Raw genomic sequence first — 24856 nt, 5'->3', positions numbered from 1 at the left:
ATGGCAAAGGCTAGAAAATTTTTGTCTGTTTTTCGCTATTATGCCTTAGTACCTACAGCAGTATCTGGCACATAAGCAAACACTCAACGAATTTTTGCTGCATAAGGTACATATTATCAGTATACACCTGATAGAGATATGAGTACAGATGTACAAGGAGGTTAAATAATCTCTTTAAGGTTAAGCAGACTATAAGTACTAATGGCAGGATTTGGACCTGGGGAACTTGGCTCTAGAATCTTGTTCTGAACTTTTACATCATATCTTACGGTGTAGTGGGAGTTCCTGCTGATTTCACCACTCTTTGCAAATTATAGTGGCTGGTTGGAATAGCTGTGGAACTGTCTGATCAGAATATTCCTAGAAGAGAATGCAGAGACTTGACTTAAGTCAATTTTCTGCCTCAATCTTCCTCTTCTGTGTAGGTCCTAAGCTCATAGATTTCTTTTTCAAATGTTTTATAGTAATATGTACTATGGAATTGTTGACATAAAGAAACAAAGAGGATCAAATATAAAGATCAAATTGTTTAAAAAATGTTTACAATGATATATACTATGGAATTGGGTGACATGATAGAAACAAAAAGGAGATCAAATAAATAAGACATAAAAATAAACTAAGATTAGACTTCACGGTAATTGTAGGCTAAAAACAAGCCCTATAATTAAGAGAAAAGCTAGAATAATTTTAGTCTCACCAGTGATACATAATTTTACATTGATAAAAATACCAGTTAGTTCACAAGACATTCTAGTCAGTTTGAATTAAAAGACTAACTTAGATATATCATCAGACCTTAAATTTTATTAATAACAAGCAGATACAGTTCTTTTATTTACTGAGTGAGTCATAGGCAAGCAAATTATTTAAAATAGTTAGGGAGTAATAGCCAAGTAGCATGTCTAATTAATGGATCACACTTGATTTTTGAACAACCATAGCATAAAGAAACAATATGGAATTCATAGCAATTACAGGCAGCAATTTATACTGAAGGAAATATAGCAAATGGCTAAAGGCATCGAGATATATTTAACTATCTTATGAAGAATTTACATGGCTTGTATTAGTTATCTAAAAAATATAATTTGGTATCTAGAATATATTAAATTCCCTTTCTGCCATGTCACCTTTTATTAATATTTGTAAGAGAGAGGGGGTGGGAGGAAGAGTCTCACAGACAGTGGTGTATATATAGAAAATGAAGGCATTTTTGCTATTATTACCACGTTCCCCTTTTAAAAAAATCTCCACTTTGATCTTAATCTTTCAAGCCATGCACATATCTAATACTGAAAAGCCACCTTGATTTCTAGAAGAAAAATGTTGCTGTCAAATGGCAGGCAAGATTAAATGCGCCTTTGCAATAGCACATTAAATGTGTAATTATTTTTCATATCAACAAAGATTAATTAAATTTCATGATATAGATTGATTACTGAATTTTGCAGCTGTCCATCTTTGTTAGAAAAAATTGTGCTTTAGGCCAACTTAACTTAGGATGGTGATATTTTCTTCATGCTTTCATCATTATTACCTTGACTTCTGTTTAATTTTCATTTAATGGTTACTATGAAGAGTCTATGAAAGGTTTCTTTAGGATTCAGGTGTCTCTACTGAGTAAGAAAGTTGAGTTTAGCATTAGATTTTTACCTGTACAGGGAAAACACCCAACACAGCTGGTGCATTCTTCAAATTTTGTAATGTATAACATTTATAAGTTATAATAGATGTGAATTATTATCTGTTACATTCTACTTCATTTGCTATGAAAATAAAAGTTCTCATCTATTTGCAAATAAATATAGGGGCAGTTCTAGGCAAAACTGTAAAATACATAAAATATATCCTCAGCCCCGTCTCTCCCACCTTCCTGAACCCTGTCTTTTTTCCAAGGTGCTAATGCAAACTTCTGGGCCCAAAGCCCTCCCTCTTTCTCATCTCCTCATGATTAAAATATACTTCCAGGAAGTGAAATGGAATGTTAGTCCATTTATATGTGACTGTGAATGTAAGCCACAGTATTAACTACTCTGTTAGAATTTTAACTTTAAACCTTAATTCTGAGATTTCCCCATCCTCCTCTTCCCTTGATATTTTTAAAGGAATTTCAGTGACTAGCTCAATAAGTGTTTAAGAGAGGAAAGGATCTTTCAGACACACCTGAAATTATGCCACTAATGCTGTTACTATTCTGCCAACATTGAAAGGTAGTTCAGTTTCAAGTAAGACTTAAATCTGACAACTGATACTATACGTGATGAAATCTATATACTAAAGAAAAATAGAAATGGCTTGAAGAAAGGGCTTTAAATAAACCCTAACACCCCATTTTTGCCAGAGACACTATACATGCTAAAAATTTCTTTGTAGGCCAGGCGTGGTGGCTCATGCCTGGAATCCTAGAACTTTGGGAGGCCAAGGTGGGCGAATCACCTGAAATCAGGAGTTCAAGACCAGACTGGCCAACATGGTGAAACCCCATCTTTACAAAAATTAGCCGGGCATGATGGCAGGGGCCTGTAATTCCAGCTACTCAAGAGGTTGAGGCAGGATAACCGCTTGAACCCGGGAGGTGGAGGTTGCAGTGAGCCGAGATCACAGCACTGAACTCCAGCCCGGCGACAGAGCAAGACTCTGTCTCCAAAAAAAAAAAAAAAAATTCTTTGTACATGTAAAATCTTTTTTATGGTACACGTAAATCTTTTCATTTTTTTATTTTATTTTTTTTAGATGAAGTCTTGCTTTGTTACCCAGGCTGGAGTGCAGAGGTGCGATCTCGGCTCACCGCAACTGCCGCCTTCTGCGTTCAAGTGATTCTCTGGCCTCAGTCTCCCAAGTAGCTGGGACTACAGGTGTGTGTCACCATGCCCAGCTAATTTTTGTATTTTTAGTAGAGACGGTTTCACCATGTTGTCCAGGATGGTCTTGATCTCTTGACTCATGATCTGCCCACCTCAGCTTCCCCAAGTGCTGGGATTACAGGGGTGAGCCACGGTGCTGGACTACTTTTCTCTGTTATAAGCATTAAAATATTTTTCTTAGATGTGTATTTAAAAATATGACATAAATTCCTCCAAATGATCAGAAGCCAGTGGGACAAACGGATGGGAAGAAACATGGCTTAGTAGTTTTTCATAGCAAGACACATCAATCTTTGTCTGCTCCATCTGTCAATGGAAAAATATCTGGAATTTTATGTCATTGGAATTATCATTTCCCCAGAAGGGAGATATCACTCTACAACCATTTTTCCAAATGCTTTCCAACATACCTGGGCTCATGATAGCTGAGATATGAATAGTGTTCCAGGAGTTTCCAAGTTATCCCATTATCATAAGAATAATGCAACAAAACTCCTTCACCAGGCTGGTCAGGGGCTCTGCATGTGCTCAGAACAGACTTGCTTCCCAGTCTCAGTGTGAACTGTAGAAACCTAGACACAAATTGTCTATAATTAGTGTATGCATAAACATTTTTAATTGTAATGTTCATTTTGGTCTTTAAAGAATTTCAAACAAATTTAAGTGAACTACTCCCAAATTACATATTTCTACTCATCCTTCTTTTATAAAAGGTAAGTAATTTCACTGTGAGATGTATGAATATGTGTAGATATTCATGTAGATGTCAATATACATGTTTTATATACACATAGATCCATAAAAATATAACTGGATGTTTATACACTTTTGTGTACTATGTACTTGTATACATACACTTAAAATGTCAATCACTTCTTTACTGCATTATTTATTAGGCACTGGGGGAAGGGAAGTTGTAGAGTAAATCTAATCAGCCTCTGCAAGCTGTCAAATAAATAAAACTACATAAATAATTAACTAGCTCTTGGCTTAAGAACACAGTTTTGATGCTAACATTTCATATTTAATAAAATCTAGCCAGTCATTAATATCCAAGTCATTGGTGAGCCTCCTAATTTACCAAAAACTAGGGCAAATTAACTCCCAATAAACTGTAAGTGTCTTTCAATCGTGGTTAAAAATGAGATGTCTATCAGGAAAAATATACAAAATAAAAATTGACAATACAACTAAATTCAACATTAGTATCTGGTTTCTGTATATACTCTACCCTACCTTCACTCACCTGGACTGTGAGCTGTCAAGGAAGGATGTAATTAGCTGACGCCGCCCATCTTTGTGGAAAACCAGGGCCTTACCGCTGGCCAAGACACCACAACCAAAGCTGACTTCAGCACCACGGATAGAGTAAAAGTTATGGTAAGAGGAGAGCCTGGAACTGCCAAAGCTTTCAGAAATAAACATTGGGAATGTCTGGGATGCCATCTCACAAGCTGGGCCAGAAAATCCAGGGTCACACCTGAAAGAAATATGGTGAAATGAAATCTTAAACTGTTGACTGTTTCAGAGATTCTCAAATCTACTTTGGGGAGGAAGAAGTCCAGAGGCTAGGATTTGACTGAATGGTAAATGAGGCTCATTAGTCTTTGGAGAATACTGAATCTGAAGACTTGATAAGGGCTAATCAACTGTAAATAATCCAGAAAAACACAGTCTTTGCACAGCCTGCCATAAAAAGCTTATGATTAAAACAGTAACTCAGCACTCGTCTTCAACCAGTACCAGCAGTTTATCTAAAATACACCTATGTTCATACACATTTCCAACTTAAAATATCTGTAAAAGGTTTACGTATATAATTTTATTCATAATAATACTCATTAAATTTATGAAAGAAACAACATTAAGCAGTTCTAATAAAATGCCCAGAATAAACATTTTCTCTAAGAACAAATGTTAAAATATGTTTGTGATAGGAATTATTTTAAATATTTAGAAACTATTGGAAAATGAATCTATCTTTAACTTTCTCAAACTTAGAAGACTGGCATTATAAAGGGAATGTGTACACCCTTGATCTAGATAGAAGTCCTTAGCAGAACTGTGTTGCCTCTCAATGGACTCTCCCAAATTAGTGGCACTTCAAGAAAAATAAACCTATCCCCACTCCTCAACAACCTGCTTGCTTTGATGTGAGAATGTGCTGTATTTATATGAGCTGACTAGAATATACAGGAGTGCCCCAAGTCTTCGATCAGTGAGAAAACCTCATCACCAATGCAAACATATTATGTTCTAAGGAGGTTATTAATCAGGAAATAGTTTTAAATTATTTGTTTCTACTGTGCTATTTCCTTCTCACTACATTTATAATGTTGTCCACTGTAAAATAAAATTGGTATCTTTTTGAGTGAGGGATTCTCATGGGAGCATTCAAAGCTTGTTGAAGTCTGAAACAAGCCTTTACAAAGCAAGTGTACCAAAGAAGTGATACTATGGCACGGCTCAGGATACTTCTTTGGCAGTACTACTGAGAGTCAGGTCTATGCTGGCATTTCAGGGAGTCCATGCAATGTAAAAATATGCTGAAATCAAATGCCCAGTTTTATGTATATTGGATTTTCTGGGGAGAAGGTCCACAGGTTTCATAAGATTACTAAATAATTTGGAGCCTAAAATGCTAAGAACTACTATAGCATGAAGTCTGAAGGTTGTCTTGGTATGTTAAGTAGCATCAATAAGGGGAGGAAAGGAAAACCAATATTTACTGGATGAGCCCTTCTTTCAGATGTTGTCTAATGGACTTAGGCCGAATAGCCAAGTTGTTTCCAAAAACGAATTTTTTAAATCAGCTACATTGAACACATTTTAAAGTCAGTAAACTGAATGTGCTTTACCATAGCCACGAATTGAAATTAGTTTTCCTTAACAAGACTATCTATTGCCAGAGTGCATTTCAGGGCAATTAACATTTTTGTGTATCTTAAATGTGTCTTCTCAGGAGAGGTGACTGGGAGAAAGTGGTGATCATTTAGAGGTGACTCACATTGGAGTCACTTCCCATTGAGTTATTTTAAAAGTCTATTTTTTTTTTTTTTAAGTAGAGACAGGGTTTCACCATGTTGACCGGGTTGGTTTTGAACTCCTGACCTCAAGTGATCTGCCCACCTCGGCCTCCCAAAGTGCTGGGATTACAGGCATGAGCTACCTCCCCTGGCCTAAAAGTCTACTTTTATTCAAAGATTATTCAATTGGGATATAATCTCTTTATTTGCATCTCTAACAGGGCTAGGCTTATGAGGTTAGTAGACTGTCCATTTAGAGAACCAGGCCTGGGATTGTACACAGGCAATAAAGTGTTAGGGAACGTTAGAGGGCAGAATCTTGACAGCAAATAGCAGTAAAATTGGGGGGAGGGGTGGGCAGTAAAGAAGAGAGAAAAATACAAAGTTGCAAAGGTCCCAGATTCAATGATTTGCCTAAAGGAAATAAGTAGTATTACATATACATTTCTTTTCTGTGCAATTTTGCTCAAACTCAATAAGGCACATATTGCTAGCAAAGGAGGTAGTAGTCAAACTTTTAGCCCAGCCTTAAGTGAGCAAAGCCAGTGAGTATTACATAAAACATTGTTAGAAACAGGGAAAAATACTACAATTCCAACTGGTGAAAATATTCTGTAAAACCTCAGAAGGAGGAAAAGACTATGACTATTCGAATTAATATGTGGTGTCAAGAAAGAACAATGTCCAAAAGCATAAAGCTACCATAAAGATTTCCGTTTGTATCCACCATGGGTGGCACAGATGGTAGCCTTAATAAAACCACTTAATTCTAAGAGGAATATGATACACATAAAATGAAGCATGAAGTATAACTACTGTAATAATAGGTCTTTTTAGAAATACCACCTTCTATTTTTAAAAAAATAAAAGCAGTTGTTATTTTATTTTTTTGAGACAGAGTCTCACTCTGTCACCAGGCTGGAGGACAGTGGTGTGATCTCGGCTCACTGCAACCTCCGTGTCCCGTGTTCAGCTCTTCTTCTGCCTCAGCCTCCTGAGTGCTGGGACTACAGGCACATGCCACTATGCCCAGTAGTGGAGATGGGGTTTCACCATGTTGGCCAGGATGGTCTCAATCTTTTGACCTCGTGATCTGCCCACTTCGGGTTTCCTAAGTGCTGAGATTACAGGTGTGAGCCACTGTGCCCAGCCACAGTTGTCATTTTAGATAATTTTTTTTCCAAAACTTTTTGGGACAACATCAAGAATTGGAATACTATCTGGCCTCATGTTAATTTTATTTGAAATGCACTAAGAAGATGGTCTGATTACGGATAATGAATGCACGTAACAACTTGAGGAAAATACCAGCCAATGTTTCATAGATCTAATGAGTAGTGAGTGTTTTGGGGTGGGATTTGGTAGTTTTCCTAGAAAACACAAGGATGCATATTCAGTTTTGAAATATATATAGAAACTTTTCAATTCTTCACATACTTTATAAAATATTTCCATCGTGCAGAGTGATCTCTTTGTTAAATTCATTGAAATATAGTTAGAAAGTCAAAAAGCCACACTAATCTCAATGTCAACAAGTGCTTGCCTCATACATGCAATTCCTGTTTTTTCTTTTCCTTTCTTTCTTTTTCTTTTCTTTTTTTTTTTTTGAGACAGAGTCTTACTCTGTTGTCCAGGCTGGAGTGCAGTGGCACCATCTTGGCTCCTGCAACCTCTGCCTTCCGGGATCAAGGGTTTCTCCTGACTCAGCCATCTGAGTAGCTGAGATTACAGATGCACACCACCAAGCCCAGCTAATTTTTGTAGTTTTAATAGAGACGGGAACTCACCATGTTGGTCAGGCTGATCTCAAACTCCTGACCTCAAATGATCCACCCATCTCAGCCTCCCAAAGTGACGGGATTACAGGCATGAGCCACCATGCCCAGCTTACAATTTCAAAATGATCAGGTTCAAAGCCCTTTTATGAGTTCTCTGTTCATTAACTAATTAGCTAATTGATTAATTACCCCTTTTGTTGAAGAGACAAGAAAAAATATACTAGATGGTCAGTTGTTGAAAACTTATCTTTATAACAGATTGCCTGTGGTTTCAGGAATTCCCAGAATATTTTATAATTAAATATTAATATAAGAATGACATAAGAAATGTGAATATCCATTTTTTGATATAAACATAAAATAATTAACTGGTGGTAATTAGATATTACATTATTAATGTATAATTTCAGACTTCAATAGCATTGTTTTGTAAAACACTTTATAATTTATTAAAGACTCAGATGATTTTCAAAAGTAAACAAGATTCTTAAGTTATATTTAAAGATGATGAATTTGCTTACCAAATCTGCTAAATTTGGCCCAGTCCAGTTTCCTTTAGCATTGGATCTATAGGTTATTACTGATTTTTATAATAATTTACAAAGCATGCTAGGATTTACAATGTGACTCATGAACACCTAACAAGTTTATGGGAAGGGATGTAACTATAGTCAGGAAAGGCAGCCATAAAGCTGAGAAGAATTCAAATTTGTTCACAAATTCACATGAGGAATGCTAAATATGTTCGCAATTTAGCCTAATACAAAATGTATTAATTAACTTTCACTTACAAAATACATTTGAATTACCCTTACATTCTATTAGGAGTATCCAATTTTTTTTTCTTAAAAAGACCCCAAATCCTGAAAAAGATTATTAAAACAAATGACTTGTGGCTTCAATATGTAAAGTACACATCAGAAAGAAGCGTAAGTGTTATTTTAAGATGCTTACTTGCAACCATGTCTAGTGCACTGTCCTCTGCCAGAGCAGAATTTGAGACATGATGGACCAATATAAACTGTGGGAGGAAAAAGAGAACATAATTACAAAAACCCAAAACACCACCAGTACAATTTTGTGAAGGAGTACTCATGAAATATGGCCCCTTGTGTGTATGTTGTGTGCAGGAATCCAGGCTAACATATGGAGTGCTGTGTGATCAGGTAACTGCTTAGTTACATAGCTGCTGAAACTGTTACAACTTATACAGATAATCCTTTCAAGGATTTTAAGTTGTTAAAGGTATTGGTTTTAGGTGTCAGATAATCCTGAATTCAAATCCTGGCTTCACTCAGGAAACTGATAAATAATTTATCCTGTCAAAATCTCAATGTTCCTATTCTTTAAAGTGAGATAATAACATTCCTTGGAGGAAAGAATTAAAGAAACATGTTATGCTTAGCATGGTGCCCAGTACTATATGGTTATAATCAGTACCATACTGAGGTCCACTGGTCCTTGACACCCTCCTGTCCTGTTACTTTGATGTGCTCCACTGTGCACCAAGGAAAATGAAAGGGGCTGGCTCCATTCTTCTTCAGCCTGGAAAAGCATATGAATTGTTTTTCCTGCACACTTGATTTTATGGCTGCAGAAAGATTTGCTCTAACAGATAGGGTACCCATGTCATAGTTCAAAAAGCCTCTATCATAAAAAACTTAAGGATAAATTAAGACATTCCAAGTCAATGAAAAAAGTTGCAATTAAGAATTTTATTGTCATCCCTTCCTGGTAATGATGAAGTCATAAGGACTCATAACAGCCTTCTTTTTTTCCTAAGAGTGTGGAAAGGAAAGGACACAATAGTTTTCTTCACTATTATTAGTAATATGGTCAAGTTGAAAAAATTTTTTAAATGACAAGAAATATACTTTGCTTTAGGACTTCCCATTGTGCTAAGATTTTCAGGGTAATTTTCAAGTTAGTTTCTTTACGCACTACCAGAAGTTGACTCTGCCATGAAGGAAGAGCATACCTAACAGAATTATAATATTGGTCTGTTTTTCTCTATTTTTTTTCTGTGACATAATTCTGGAATTATGTAGTGAAATGGGAGAGATTTCAGAATTTTTTTTTTTTTTTTTTTTTGGCAAGTAAGGACACATTTCTCTTGGGAATGAGTGAATATGTGTCCTCTTGTTCCCTTGTAAAGAATGCAAAGAGTGGGTCCTGTTTTTGGAGAACCTTGCATAGAATGATAACAGAATCAGAGATTCTGCACCAGGTTTTGCATTCAACATACCTTGCTAACAATGTGCATTCCATCTGTACCCATTCCCATTCTACTCAAAGCATGATTCCACTCAAATGATGGGAACTCAGAGAATGTTGTAGTAATTCCTTTCTGAACTAAAATTGTGTTGTAACAGCCTTCTTTAGGAAGTTGAAACATTTTTTTCATAGGCTTACATGTGCTCCATTGCACTCTTAATTTTCTCACACACTTTTTCATTATTGGTTTCTAAGCCACTTTTATGATTATCAAAGTAATAAATGTTCATTATAGAACCCTTAAAAAGTGTGACAGCAAGAAAATGTCACTCATTTTCTGCTATCTAGAGGCAAATGCCTACTCCTTAGAGCTAATGAACAAGTGCAATACTTAAAATGCTATGCAAAATATTCTACCAATAAAGAAACTGCATTTTAATACCTTCATCTTTAGATGTTTTCACAAATTTACTGTTTATATCCATATAACTCTTATGGTCTTTGAGGGTGGGCCTTTTGGTCTGTTTTTTGGATACATATTAGGAAATAATTCATACTGGTTCATCAGCAAATTATCTTGTCTAAAGTTTTTCTCCAGTTTCAAGAATTTAATTAGTTGTGTCTCAATGTCTAAATTATTCAAAAATAACAAAAAGCTGATTAAAACATGAAAAATCAATATTAAACAAGGGCATAATTTTTTTTTCCATTTTGTAATGTTGACCTCAAATCAGTGGCTATGCTAAATTTGCTTAGCTATTGACATTTTTGTCCCTTCTCCTCTCTTTCTCCCTTTCTACTTACTTGTAGTATAAACCTTCAGTCAACTTACACACTCTCTGAAAATAGGAAATCTATTAATCTACCTGTAATTAAAATAAGAAACCAAACAATCAGGCAGTGATTCACCATCTTGTCTTGTGGCTGCCCCAAACCACAGCTTCAGTTTGTAAGTCCTTATTAAATGTGTCTTCCTAAGAAATTGAATATGTCAGCCTCCTTCTTTGAACTCTCAGCTTCCATGGTCTTTGGGGAGATGAGATCTTGCTATGTTTTCCTGGAGTACAGCAGCTATTCATAGATGAAATCATAGCACACAGCAGTCACAAACTCTTGAAATCAAGTGATCCTCTTGTTTCAGCTTCCTGAGTAGATGGAAATACAGGTATGTGCCATGCCTGACTACAAAAAACACTTAAAAGAGTAGGCTGAAAATTATTGCCTCTTCATGCCCAGTACATCACTACTACAATCAGCATTTGATAAAGTCACTACACTAAGGAGATATCTCCTTATATATATTACATATATATATATATATGTATATAAAACCAATGGACTCATAGAGGGTCTTTGCCACTGAATGATCCAAGAACCAAGGCCAAATGACCCTACACAGCATACATTACAGTTACATCCTCAAGAGAAAAAAATTCCATCTAAACAAAAGTAAATTAAACAAAAACAAGAGATAGCTTCATAAGATGAGAAGGAACCAGCAGAACGATTCTGGAAGCATGCAAAAACAGTGTTAAAAATATCATACTAATTCTCTAGAATTCTCTAAAATGGATCTTAATCAAAATGAAATTCTTGAAATACCACATAAAGAATTTAAAATACTAACTTTAAAGAATCTCAATGAGATTCAAGAGAAAAAGATAAAAGCCAATACAAAAAAAAGTCAGAAAATTAATTCAGGATATGAACGACAAATTTACCAAAGAGATAGGTATGTTTTTTTAAAAAAACCCAAACACCAAACAAAACTTTTAGAAATGAAAAATTCCTTGAAGGAATTACAAAATAGAGTCAAAAACTTTAACAACAGACTAGCCCAAGCAGAAGAAATCATCTCAGAGCTTGAATACAGGTTTTTCAAGTAAATACAGTCAGAAAGAAAGAAAGAACAAGGAATTTTAAAAATGAACAAAGACTTTGAGAAATAAAAGATTATGTAAAATGCCCAAATCTATGAGTCAAATGTATTAATGAGGGAGAAGAAAAGCAAAAACTCTGGAAAGTCTATTTGAGGAAGTAATTGAGTAAAATATCCTTAAAGTCTTGCCAAAGATTAGACATCCAGATACAAGAGGCTCACAGAACTCCAAAAAAATACATTGTAAGGACTTCACCAAGTTATATAGTCATCAGACTATCTAGAGACAGCATGGAGGAAAATATCTTAAGATTAGCATGAGAGTGTCTAATTATGTGTAAAGAAAATTCCATCAGACTAACAGTGGAATTCTCAGTAGAATTCTTATAAGCCAGAAGAGACTGGAGTCCTATTTTTAGATTTCTAAAGAAAAACCTGTTAACCATGAATTTTGTATTCTATTAGAATTAAGCTTCATAAATGAAGAAGAAATAGGCTTTCCCAGACAAGAAAATGCTAAGGGAATTCATTACCACTAGACAAATCCTACAAGAAATGCTAAGGGAGTTCTAAACATAGAAATTAAAGATACTAGTCATCATAAAAACAAATGACAGTATAAAACTCACAGTCTTATAAAACAATTACATAAATGAGACTGCAAAGCAACAAGATAAAAAAATTATAACAGGAACAAAAACTCACATGTCAATGAACATAAATGGATTAAATGCTCCACTTAAAAGATATAGATTGGCAGAATGGATTAAAAAACAAAATCCAGCCATACACTGCTTACAAAAAACCCCACCTAACTGGTAAAGACACTTATAGACTAAAGATAAAAGGATGGAAAAAGATATTCCAAACTAACAGAATCCAAAAGTGAGCAGAAGCACCTATACTTATGTAAGATAAAACAGACTTTAAATCAACAACAAAAAAGAGGACAAATAAAGTTATTATAAAATGATAAAAAGATCAATTAAACAAAAAGATATTGCAATTGTAAAATATATACACCCAACACTAGAACATATATATTCATAGACCAAATAGTGCTAGACCTAAGAAAACAGATAGGATGCAATATATACACTAATGGTGGGATACTTCAACATGCCACTGACAGCACTATACAGATCACTGAGACAGAAAATCAACAAATAAACATTGGACTTAAATTGGACGTTAGGACAAATGAACCTAGCAGACATTTATAGGACATTCTACCAAACAACCACAGAATATACATTCTTTTCAGGAGTGCATGAAACATTCTCCAGGACAGACCATACATTAGGCCACAACATAAGTCTCAGAAAATTTAAAAAAAAAAAATCAAAATTATGTCATAGCTTCTTAAATGACAGTAAAATAAAACTAGAAATGAACTCTAAGGGAAACTCTTAAATTACACAAATATATAAACATTAAACAATCTGATCCCGAATGATCTTTGAGTTAATGACAAAATGAACACAGAAATTTAAAAAAGTTGAAGTTAGTGAAAATAGAGACATAAAATAACAAAACCTCTGAGATATAGCAAAAGTAGTGCTAAGAGGGAAGGTTATAACCTGAAATTCCTACATAAATAATTGATCAGAAATTAACAACATAATACTGCACCCCAAGGAACTATAAAAACAAGAATGAGCCAAATCCAAAGCTATCAGAAGAAAATAAATAATGGGGATCAGAGCAGAAATAAATGAAATAGAGACCAAAAAAAAAAAAAATTCAAAGAATCAACCAAATGAGAAGTTGTTCTTTTAAATGATTAACCAAGTTGATCAATCACCAGCTAGACTAAAGAAGAAAAGAAGAGAGAATATTCAAATATGCAGAATAAAAAATGAAAAAGGAGACATTACTACTGATACCACAGAAATACAGAAGATAATCAGTGATTACTATAAACATCCTTATGTGCACAAACCAGAAAACCAAGAGAAAATGGACAAATTCCTGGAAACATACCTCCTCCCAAGATTGAACCAGGAAGAAATAGAAATACTGAACAGATGAATAAAAAGCAGTGACATTAAATCAGTAATAAAAAATCTCCCAACAAATAAAAGCCCTCAGGACAAGATTGATTCACAGCTGAATTCTATAAGATGCACAAAGAAGAACTGGTACCAATCCTGCTAAAACTGTTCCAAAAACCGAGGAGGAGGAAGAAATCCTTCCTAACTCATTCTATGAATTCAGTATAAACCTGATACCAAAAGCCAGGAAAGGACACAACGGAAAAGGAAAACAGCAGACCAATATCCCTGATGAACATAGATGCAAAAATTCGTAACAAAATATTAGCAAACTGAATCCAACAGCACATCTAAAAGTTAATATGACATAATCATGTGGGTTTCATTCCAGGAATGCAAGGATGGTTCAACAACTGCAAATCAATAAATTTGATTTGCCACATAAACAGAATTAAAAACAAAAAAAGCATAAAATGATCTTAGATACAGAAAAGCATTTGATAAAATTCAACATCCTTTCATGATAAAAACCCTCAACAAACTAGGCATAGAAGGAACATATCTCAAATTAATAAAGGCCATATATGACAAATCCACAGCCAACATCACATGGAATGGGGAAAAGGTCAAAGCATTCCCTCTAAGAACTGGAACATGACTAGGGTGCCCACTTTCACCACTCCTATTCAACATAATACTGCAGGTACTGTCTAGAGCAATCAGGCAAGAGAAAGAAGTAAAAGTCACCCAAATTTGAAAATATAAAGTCAAATTTTCTCTGTTTGCTTATGATATGATCTTATACCCAGAAAACCCTAAAAACTTCTCTCAAAGACTCCTAGATTTGATAAATGACTTCAGTAAAGATTCAGGATATAAAATCAATGTACGAAAATTGGGAACATTTCTACATATCGATAATAAATGGAGGATAAAATCAAAATGTCAATCCCATTTACAATAGCTACAAACAAAAAACCAAGGAGGTAAATGATCTCTACAAGAGAAACTATGAAACACTGATGAAAAAAGAACTGTAAGACAAAAACAAATGGAGAAACAGCCTATGCTCATGGATTAGAAGAACCAATATCATTAAAATGATCACACTGCCCAAAGCAAGCTATAGCTTTAATGCAAATCCTATCAGAATACCAATGTCACCTTTCACAGAATTAAAAAAAAATCATAAAATTGATATGGAACCAAAAGAGAGTCTAAATAGCCAAAGCAATCCTAAGCAAAAAGAGCAAAGCTGGAGGCATCATATTACCTCACTTCAAATTATACTACAAAGCTATAGTAATCAAAACTGCATGGATGGTATAAAAATAGACACATAAATCAATGAAACAGAAAAGAGAACCCAGAAATAATGCCACCTACAGACAGCCAACTGATCTTCAGCAATCCGACAAAAACATACACTAGGGAAAGAACTCCATATTCAATAAATGGTACTGGGAAAATTTGATGGCCATTTTCAGAAGAATGAAACTGGACCCATACCTCTTACCATATACAAAAATTAACTCAAGATGAAATACTTAAATGTAAGATATGAAACTATAAAAATCATAGAAGAAAACGGATATGGTTTGGATTTATGTCCCTGTCCAAATCTCACGTTGAATTGCAGTCCCCAATATTGGACAAAGTGCCAGGTGAGAGGTGACTGGATCATGAGGGTGGACTTCCCCCTTGCTGTTCTTCTGATAGTGAGTTCTCACAAGATTTTGTCATTTAAAAGTGTATAACAACCCCCCCAACACACACAACTCTTTCTTCCTCCTTCTCTGGCCATGTAAGATGTGCCTGCTTCCCCTTCGCCTTCTGCCATGATTGTAAATTTCTGGAGACCTCCTAGCCATGCTTTCTGTACAGCCCATGTAACTGTGAGACAATTAAACCTCTTTTCTTTATAAATGACACAGTCTCAGGTAGTTCTTTATAGCAATGTGAGAATGGACTAATACAGAAAATCTAGGAAAAACTCTTCTGAACACTGGCCTAGGCAAAGAATTAATGATTAATACCTGAAAAGCACAGACAACAAAAACAAAAACAAAAGACAAAATTTCTGCACAGTAAAAGAAATAATCAACAGAGTGAACAGACAACCTACAGAATGGGAGAAAATATATGCTAACTATGTATTTTAGAAGACACTAATACCCAGAATTAACAATGAACTCAAACACCTCGACAAGAAAAAAATATATAATTCCATTAAAAGGTTGGCAAGTGATATGAGCAAATATTTTTCAAAAGAAGACACACAAATGGCCAACAGGCATATACAAATGCTAAACATCACTAATCATCAGAGAAATGCACATCAAAACCAAAATGAGATACCATATTACACCAAATCCAAAGAATGGCTATCATTAAGTAAAAAAAAATAACAGATACTAGTGAGGATGTTGGGGAAAAGAAAACTCTTATATACTATATAAGAGTTTGGTGGGAATGTAAATTAGTGCAACCTCTGGAAAACAGTGTACAGATTTCCCAAGAATGAAAACTAGAACTACCATTCTATCCAGCAAGCTCACTATTGAGTATCTACTCGAAGAAAAAGAAATCAATATATTAAAGAAAAACCTGCACTTGCATGTTTATTGAAGTACTATTCATAATAGCAATGTCATGGAATCCACCCAAATGTCCATTAATGGATGATTCAAAAATATGTTACACACACAAACACACGTACATCATGGAATACTATTCAGCCATCGAAAAGAAAGAAATCATATCTTTTGCTGTAACATAGCTGGAACTGGAGGCCATTATCCTAACTGGTATTACTTAGAAAGTTGAAGACCACATGTTCTCGGTTATAAGTGGGAATAAACAATGTATATAAATGGACATAGACAGTGGAATAATAGGCACTGGAGACTCAGAAAGTTGGGATGGTGGAAGGAGGGTGACGGATAAGGAATTATCTTGTACTCTATTTGGGTGATAGCTACAATAGAAGTCCAGACTTCACCACTATGCAATATATTCATACACAAAACTACACTTGTACCCACTGAATCTATAAAAATAAAAATAAAAAAATAAATATAAAGAAAGAAAGAGAATGGAAATTAAACAACTTTCTCCTGAATGTTGACTGGATAAACACTGAAATGAAGGCAGAAATAAAGATGTTCTTCGAAACCAACGAGAACAAAGACACCACATACCAGAATCTCTGGGACACATTTAAAGCAGTCTCTAGAGGAAAATATATAGCAATAAGTGCCCACATGAGAAGAAAGGAGAGATCTAAAATTGACACCCTATCGTCAAAATTGAAAGAGCTAGAGGAGCAAGATCAAAAAAACTCAAAACCTAGCAGAAGACAAGAAATAACTAAGATCAAAGCAGAATTGAAGGAGATAGAGACATGAAAAACCCTTCAAAAAATCAATAAATCCAGGAACTGGTTTTTTGAAAAGATCAACAAAATAGACAGACCACTAGCCAGACTAATAAAAAAGAAAAGAGAGAATAACCAAATAGATGCAATAAAAAATGATAAAGGGGATATCACCACAGATTCCACAGAAATTCAAACCATCATCAGAGATTATTACAAACAACTCTATGCACATAAACTAGAAAACCTGGAAGAAATGGATAAATTCCTGGACAGTTGCCTCCTCCCAAGCCTAAACCAGGAAGAAGTCGAAACCCTGAATAGACCAATAACAAGGTCTGAAGTTGAGGCAGCAATTAAGAGCCTACCATCCAAAAAAAGCCCAGGTCCAGATGGGTTCACAGCCGAATTCTACCAGACATACAAAGAGGAACTGGTACCATTCCTACTGAAACTATTCCAAATAATCCAAAAAGAGGGAATCCTTCCCAAATCATTTTATGAGACCAACATCATCCTAATACCAAAACCTGGCAGAGACTCAACAAGAAAAGAAAACTACAGGCCAATATCCATGATGAACATAGATGCAAAAATCTTCAATAAAATACAGGCAAGCTGACTGCAACAGCACATCAAAAAGCTTATCCACCATGATCAAGTAGGATTCATCCTGGGGATGCAAGGCTGGTTCAATATACGCAAGTCTATAAATGTAATTCACCACATAAACAGAACCAAAGACAAAAACCACATGATTATCTCAACTGATGCAGAGAAGGCCTTCGACAAAATTCAACAGCCCTTTATGCTAAAAACTCTCAATAAACTAGGTATCGATGGAAAGTACCTCAAAATAATAAAAGCTATTTATGACAAACCAACAGCCAATATCATACTGAATGGGCAAAAACTGGAAGCATTCCCATTGAAATCGGGCACTAGACAAGGATACCCTCTCTCACCACTCCTATTCAATATAGTATTGGAAGTTCTAGCCAGAGCAATCAGACAAGAAAAAGAAATAAAGGGTATTCAATTAGGAAAGGAGGAAGTCAAATTGTCTCTATTTGCAGACGACATGATTGTATATCTAGAAGACCCTATCATCTCAGCCCAAAATCTCCTGAAACTGATAAGCAACTTCAGCAAAGGCTCAGGATACAAAATGAATGTGCAAAAATCACAAGCATTCCTATACACCAATAACAGACTTAAAGAGAACCAAATAAGAACGAACTGCCATTCACAATTGCTACAAAGAGAATAAAATACCTAGGAATACAACTAACAAGGAACGTAAAGGACCTCTTCAAGGAGAACTACAAACCACTGCTCAACGAAATAAGAGAGGACACAAACAGATGGAGAAACATTCCATGTTCATGGTTAGGAAGAATTAATATCGTGAAAATGGCCATACTGCCCAAAGTAATTTACAGATTCAACACTATCCCCATCAAGCTACCAATGACCTTCTTCACAGAACTGGAAAAAACCACCTTAAACTTCATATAGAACCAAAAGAGAGCCCGCATAGCCAAGTCAATTCTAAGCAAAAAGAACAAAGCAGGAGGCATCACACTACCGGACATCAGACTCTACTATAAGGTTACAGTAATCAAAACAGCATGGTACTGGTACCAAAACAGAGATATAGACCAATGGAACAGAACAGAAGTGTCAGAGGCGACACAACATATCTACAAACACCCAATCTTTGACAAACCTGATAAAAACAAGCAATGGGGAAAGGATTCCCTGTTCAATAAGTGGTGTTGGGAAAACTGGCTAGCCATATGCAGAAAGCAGAAACTCGACCCCTTCCTGACACCTTACACTAAAATTGACTCCAGATGGATTGAAGACTTAAACATAAGACCTAACACCATAAAAACACTAGAAGGAAACCTAGGCAAAACCATTCACGACATAGGTGTAGGCAAGGACTTCATGACCAAAACACCAAAAGCATTGGCAACAAAAGCCAAAATAGACAAATGGGACCTAATCAAACTCCACAGCTTCTGCACGGCAAAAAAAAACAGTCATTAGAGTGAATCGGCAACCAACAGAATGGGAAAAAATTTTTGCAGCCTACCCGTCTGACAAAGGGCTGATATCCAGAATTTACAACGAGCTAAAACAGATTTACAAGAAAAAAACAAACAAGCCCATTCAAAAATGGGTGAAGGATATGAACAGATACTTTACAAAAGAAGACATACATGAGGCCAACAAGCATATGAAAAAATGCTCATCATCACTGGTCATTAGAGAAATGCAAATCAAAACTACATTGAGATACCATCTCCCACCAGTTAGAATGGCGATCATTAAAAAATCTGGAGACAACAGATGCTGGAGAGGATGTGGAGAAATAGGAACACTTTTACACTGTTGGTGGGAGTGTAAACTAGTTCAACCATTGTGGAAAACAGTGTGGCGATTCCTCAAGGACCTAGAAATAGAAATTCCATTTGACCCAGCAATCCTATTACTGGCCATATATCCAAAGGATTATAAATCGTTCTACTATAAGGACACATGCACACGAATGTTCATTGCAGCACAGTTTACAATAGCAAAGACCTGGAACCAACCCAAATGCCCATCGATGATAGACTGGACAGGAAAAATGTGGCACATATACACCATAGAATATTATGCAGCCATTAAAAATGATGAGTTCACGTCCTTTGTAGGGACGTGGATGAACCTGGAAACCATCATTCTCAGCAAACTGACACAAGAACAGAAAATCAAACACCACATGTTCTCACTCTGTTGAACAAGGAGAAAACATGGACACAGGGAGGGGAGCACTATACACAGGGGTCTGTTGGGGGGGAGTGGGGGGGACAGCAGTGGGGTGGGGAGTTGGGGAGGGATAGCATGGGGAGAAATGCCAGATATAGGTGAAGGGGAGGAAGGCAGCAAATCACACTGCCACGTATGCACCTATGCAACAACTTTGCATGTTTTTCACATGTACCCCAAAACCCAAAATGCAATAAAAAAAAAAAAGAAATTGATTCCAATAAAAATAATTAATAAAGGTGTCTTCAATACAAAAAAAAAAAAAAAAGAAAGAAAGAGAAAAACCAAAGAGTTGGCACTTAATAGCAAGTATAAGAAATATACAGACATGCAACCCGGGAGCTTAAAATATCTTGTCATTGTCATAAGTGATATCAACTTTAAAATGATGCAAATTGGCCGGGCGCGGTGGCTCAAGCCTGTAATCCCAGCACTTTGGGAGGCCGAGGCGGGTGGATCACGAGGTCAAGAGATCGAGACCATCCTGGTCAACATTGTGAAACCCCGTCTCTACTAATACAAAAAAAAATTAGCTGGGCACGGTGGCGCGTGCCTGTAATCCCAGCTACTCAGGAGGCTGAGGCAGGAGAATTGCCTGAACCCAGGAGGCGGAGGTTGCGGTGAGCTGAGATCGCGCCATTGCACTCCAGCCTGGGTAACAAGAGCGAGACTCCGTCTCAAAAAAAAAAAAAAAAAAAAAAAAAATGATGCAAATTTCCAAAACAATTCACTTGAACGTGAAAGATAAAAGATTTAAAAATATATGTATCAAAGTTTTCTTTCTATACTATTTTCTGAAAAGGAGCTAAAAGCTTCACTAGTATTTTAGAGATGATGTTTCCTTCTGTGTGTTGTCTGCATCTAAAAGAAAAGCATTCCAGATGTTGTGGTAGTTACTAAGAGAAGAATGGGTCTTATTTTAATACATGCAGTATGATAAGTATTTATGTTAATTTTGTATACAATATTCAAAGAAAATGTTAGGATATCCCTTGTCATAAACTGTGAATTTCAGTTTCAGGGTTTTATGCATTTTTTGTTTATGAATGTTGAAACATTGTAGCATCTAATACTGCTGACTCCACTGGCTTTTTTTTTTTTTTTTCTGATTGCACATCCCTGGGCTTCTAACAGAATGCCAAGGAGAAATGGAAAAAAGGGTGTTTAATGAATTGCAAGACCATGACTTAGAAATGTGATTAAGTCTGTGCTGATGAACAAAAGCAAAGGAAGACTCTACATCAATGGTATGTGATTATGGCAGGTATAAACACTAACCATTATCAATTGCCCACATGTTTCCAAGGATTGGTCCCGTTTGTCTCCAGCGAATCCTGGTGTTCCGGGTTAGTGCTGCGTTAGGAAGGGGAATTGTTATTCGGTTCCACCTGCAAGAAATTTAGCACAAAATCATCTTCACAACTATGTTCATATCTTTTGAATCTATTTTACATGCTTTTCATGTTCTACTTTCTGTGTGCTTGGAAAAGCACTAAAGTTTATCAGTAGACTCTTTAAATTCACTTGTGGAATTTGTTTATATCTTTAAAACAGATACACAGCTTGTAAACATATCCACAGCATTCCAGAGTAGTGGATTTGCTATTTTATATTATTTTGAAAAGTTTTTAAGTTTTAATTTATTGTTAGAGACAGGGTCTTGTTCTGTTGTCCAGGCTGGAGTGCAGTGGCACAATCGTAGCTCACTGCAGCCTTAAAATCCTGGGCTCAAGCTATGCTCCTGCCTCAGCCTCCTGAGTAGGTAGGACTACAGAAGCATACTACCACATCTAGCTAATTTTTAATTTTTTAATTTTAATTTTTGTAGAGACAGGGTCTCACTATGTTTGCCCACACTGGTCTCAAACTTCTGGCCTCAAGAAATCCCCCCATCTTGGCCTCCCAAAGTCCTAGGATTACAGGTTTAAGTCACTATGCTTAGCCAATTTGTTCTTAATAGTGGGTGATATTTAGTTTTTAGATATTCTTTTTAGAAATTTTTAAATCAATACTCAGAGCTTAGATATTATCTTATGCTAGGCATCTTTGCAGAGATGTGCTAATTAGCATCAATTAGTTTTTATTTTTTGCTCTCCCTTGCCCTACACACATTTAAAGAGGGGATAACAAAGAAAATAATTTCCAACTTAATGTTGCCATTCTTGCAAATGTTTTTACCAGTCCCATAATGCTTATTGTGTAATGTGGCAAGTATTTTATACAATCATCTTTAATTCTCATCATAGCCCCCAATGAGGTATATTATATCCTTAATTATGTGGAAAAAAGTGGAAAGTTAGAGACAGTAAATATCTTTACACAGAATGGAATCCAGGTCCAATTTCAAAACTTAGCTTTCTTCCAGTTTTCTATGCTGCATTTCTCTCTAAGTAGTTTGGCAAATCTTTGGGCAATAACCACAGAACCACCATATAGAATTTAAGTTCATGCAATCCAAAATATAAGCCAAGTACATAAAGAATGAGTGGCCTTACAAATTGTAATTGTAATACGACATCCAGTTAACCAAAGATATTATCTTTTTTTCACAAGAACACTTTAGGTCTGGTTTCTTACCTATTATGACAAAAACGCTAGTTTCAGGATTACTCATTGATTTTTATTCTGCAACATGCATTCAAGTTTTTCACTATCTCAGAGAGAATATACTCACCCACTGTAGTTTTCAGAGGAGTAGACAGTGCTGTGGGGGAGGTGAGGGCCAGCACAGATCTCAGGTAAGCATTCAGTGTGGAGGAGGGACCAGGAACGCCCATGGTTGGTAGAAAACTCCAAGCTGACACTAATAAAACCAGAAAAAGCACACAAAAAAGGGAGTAAAGATAACAAATAAAATGAAATTTTCGGCTCTGGTTAAGTACTTTAAACATCTGTAAAAACAGTGTAAAATTTTTAAAAGGTGCTGTTTCCTAAATGATTGTATTCTCTTTCACTAAAGTTTGACCAGCTTTCAAAGGGCAATCAGTTAAATTACGGCTATAAACAAACTATGTTTTAAAGACAACAAATGGTAACTTGAGTTTGTACTCTTGAGTTTGATAAGTGGCAAGGCAATTACCACGTCTCATACTGTCACTTCATCCTGTGAATGTGAGACCCACCAAATTCTTAGAAAAAACAGGAGCAACACTTGGCAAGTGAAACTGAGAAGTCATAGCTCCTGAAGTGCTAATTGATTTCCATGCTTATTATTAGGGGGTCAGCAGCAGAAGGAGGTCAAGCCTTTTTTCAGGTTTTTTTTTCCCTCTTAGCAATCTGTTGTAATGGATGGCTGCCACAGCATGTGCAAACGACTCTGATACCTAAGATCAAGCTCTTAGAATGAAGCCATTCCTACTTGAAATCTAGCCAATCATAACCCTCATATTAATTGAATTACTTTTCTTTTGGGAAAAGTGTGTTATTTCATCAATGAGTATTTTACTTAAAATCCAGTTAAACTCTACTTAGAAACTACCTCTTATTTAATAGCCAAATCTGCAAGCTCATTTTTAGTTTTGTACACTTACAAAATAGGGCTTCCTACCTGTTACCAGGCTGATGCGTTCCACATCCCAGATTGATGGAAAACTGTATCATGTGAGACATTGTAGAAGGGAGAACAGGCAAGACATGGAAAAAGTCTACAGCCCAGACATTCCTATTATGTCCTTGATGGTTCTTTTGCCTTAGACAAAATTTGGTAGCAGGAGTCTGAAGTTCAGGATTGATGACCACAGAAACCAAAGACGGAACCTTTAAAACAAAGGAGACCCGAATCATTCATAATCCTTTCTATGCCAGTCCATGTAAATTCTCCTAGATTTGACCTAGTAAACACTATGTACATAACTGCCATTTATGAAGCACCAGGAAATGTCCTTTGTCTTCCATTTGTTATTTCACAAAGAAGATGCTATCTTCAAGGGGCATTTGATTTAGTGACTCAGAATTCCTCCTGTGCAGGAGGTGAGGGTCTGTGTGTGTGTTTGATCAGGTTCTCCCTGCTTGAAGATAAACTGATGTTGGTCTTTAAGAATTATCTAAGCATGTGTATCCATTTTATTTAATTAGCACAAGAGAAAGGCAACTTGACATTTATACTTTATCATCAGTTCTCTTTGAAAGTGGATTGGTATCATGTTCAGGGCTTTCCAAACTAGTATTGTGAAAATAGGACAGAAAAAATCAGAGCCAATGAGTCAATGCATTATAACTTACAAAGCCGATTTGACATGAGGCAGGAAGTTGACCAAGGCAGGTGTAATTCTACCTTGCCACTGCTGGAAACGTAGTCCTTTATGAAATCCCAAATGGTATAACTTGAGTTATCCTTGCACGTGGAATGTGCTGGATATTCACATTGGTTGTTTAACATTCTAACCTTGATGTTTGTTTTGTTTTTCTAACTGAAACCCTGAGATGCTATATGTTAGCTGTGTTTAAGCTTTTTAAAGTACTTAGGGTACCATCAGTGTGAAAAAAAGGCTAACTAATAATGTGTATGTGGGTGTGGCCTTAGCACAAACAAATCTACTTTTACAAAAAAATAGTTTTACACCTTATGATGAATATGTCACAAAATTTTGAAGATGTTTGCAAATAACCAGAGCTAACACCTGTACTATATCCAAAGGGCAAAGAAATAAGGCCAACCTCAGGCAGTAGCTCTAATTAGAAAAGAAAAAAGCAAAGGTAATTATAACCTGTGCTTCTCCAGTGTCTTCTACCTAGGAAATGTCAAAATGCTGGATAAATACTCATTATGACTGACAGTAAGTCTGTACAGCTGCATAATTAGAGCTACATTTAGGGCCTTCTTGGGGACAAGAATAACTGTTAGAGTGTTGGGTTCTACCTTACTGTTTCTGATGGACTGTAATTCATTCTTCCTGATAAGAC

General features: G+C 35.8%; 1 protein-coding gene across 4 annotated transcripts in view; it reads right to left on the bottom strand.

Annotated features, from left to right (window-relative positions):
* Positions 1-24856, bottom strand: part of RELN (reelin) — a 527812-nt gene that overhangs the window by 173225 nt on the left and 329731 nt on the right. For all 4 annotated transcript variants that reach the window (XM_021673084.2, XM_021673089.2, XM_064374717.1 and 1 more), the window contains exons 14-19: positions 23502-23710; positions 22629-22757; positions 21233-21342; positions 8626-8692; positions 4114-4347; positions 3278-3439 (exon numbers count right to left, since the gene is read on the bottom strand). In XM_021673084.2, coding sequence (XP_021528759.2) covers positions 3278-3439; positions 4114-4347; positions 8626-8692; positions 21233-21342; positions 22629-22757; positions 23502-23710 — 911 coding nt within the window. The remainder of the gene's footprint in view (positions 1-3277; positions 3440-4113; positions 4348-8625; positions 8693-21232; positions 21343-22628; positions 22758-23501; positions 23711-24856) is intronic.

This window comes from Aotus nancymaae, unplaced genomic scaffold (genome assembly GCF_030222135.1).
Source record: "Aotus nancymaae isolate 86718 unplaced genomic scaffold, 86718_ANA_hifiasm-v0.15.2.pri h1tg000002l, whole genome shotgun sequence".
Lineage (NCBI taxonomy): Eukaryota > Metazoa > Chordata > Mammalia > Primates > Aotidae > Aotus > Aotus nancymaae.
The sequence above is the reverse complement of the archived record's forward strand: the minus strand, read 5'-3'. Positions and strand labels throughout refer to the sequence as shown.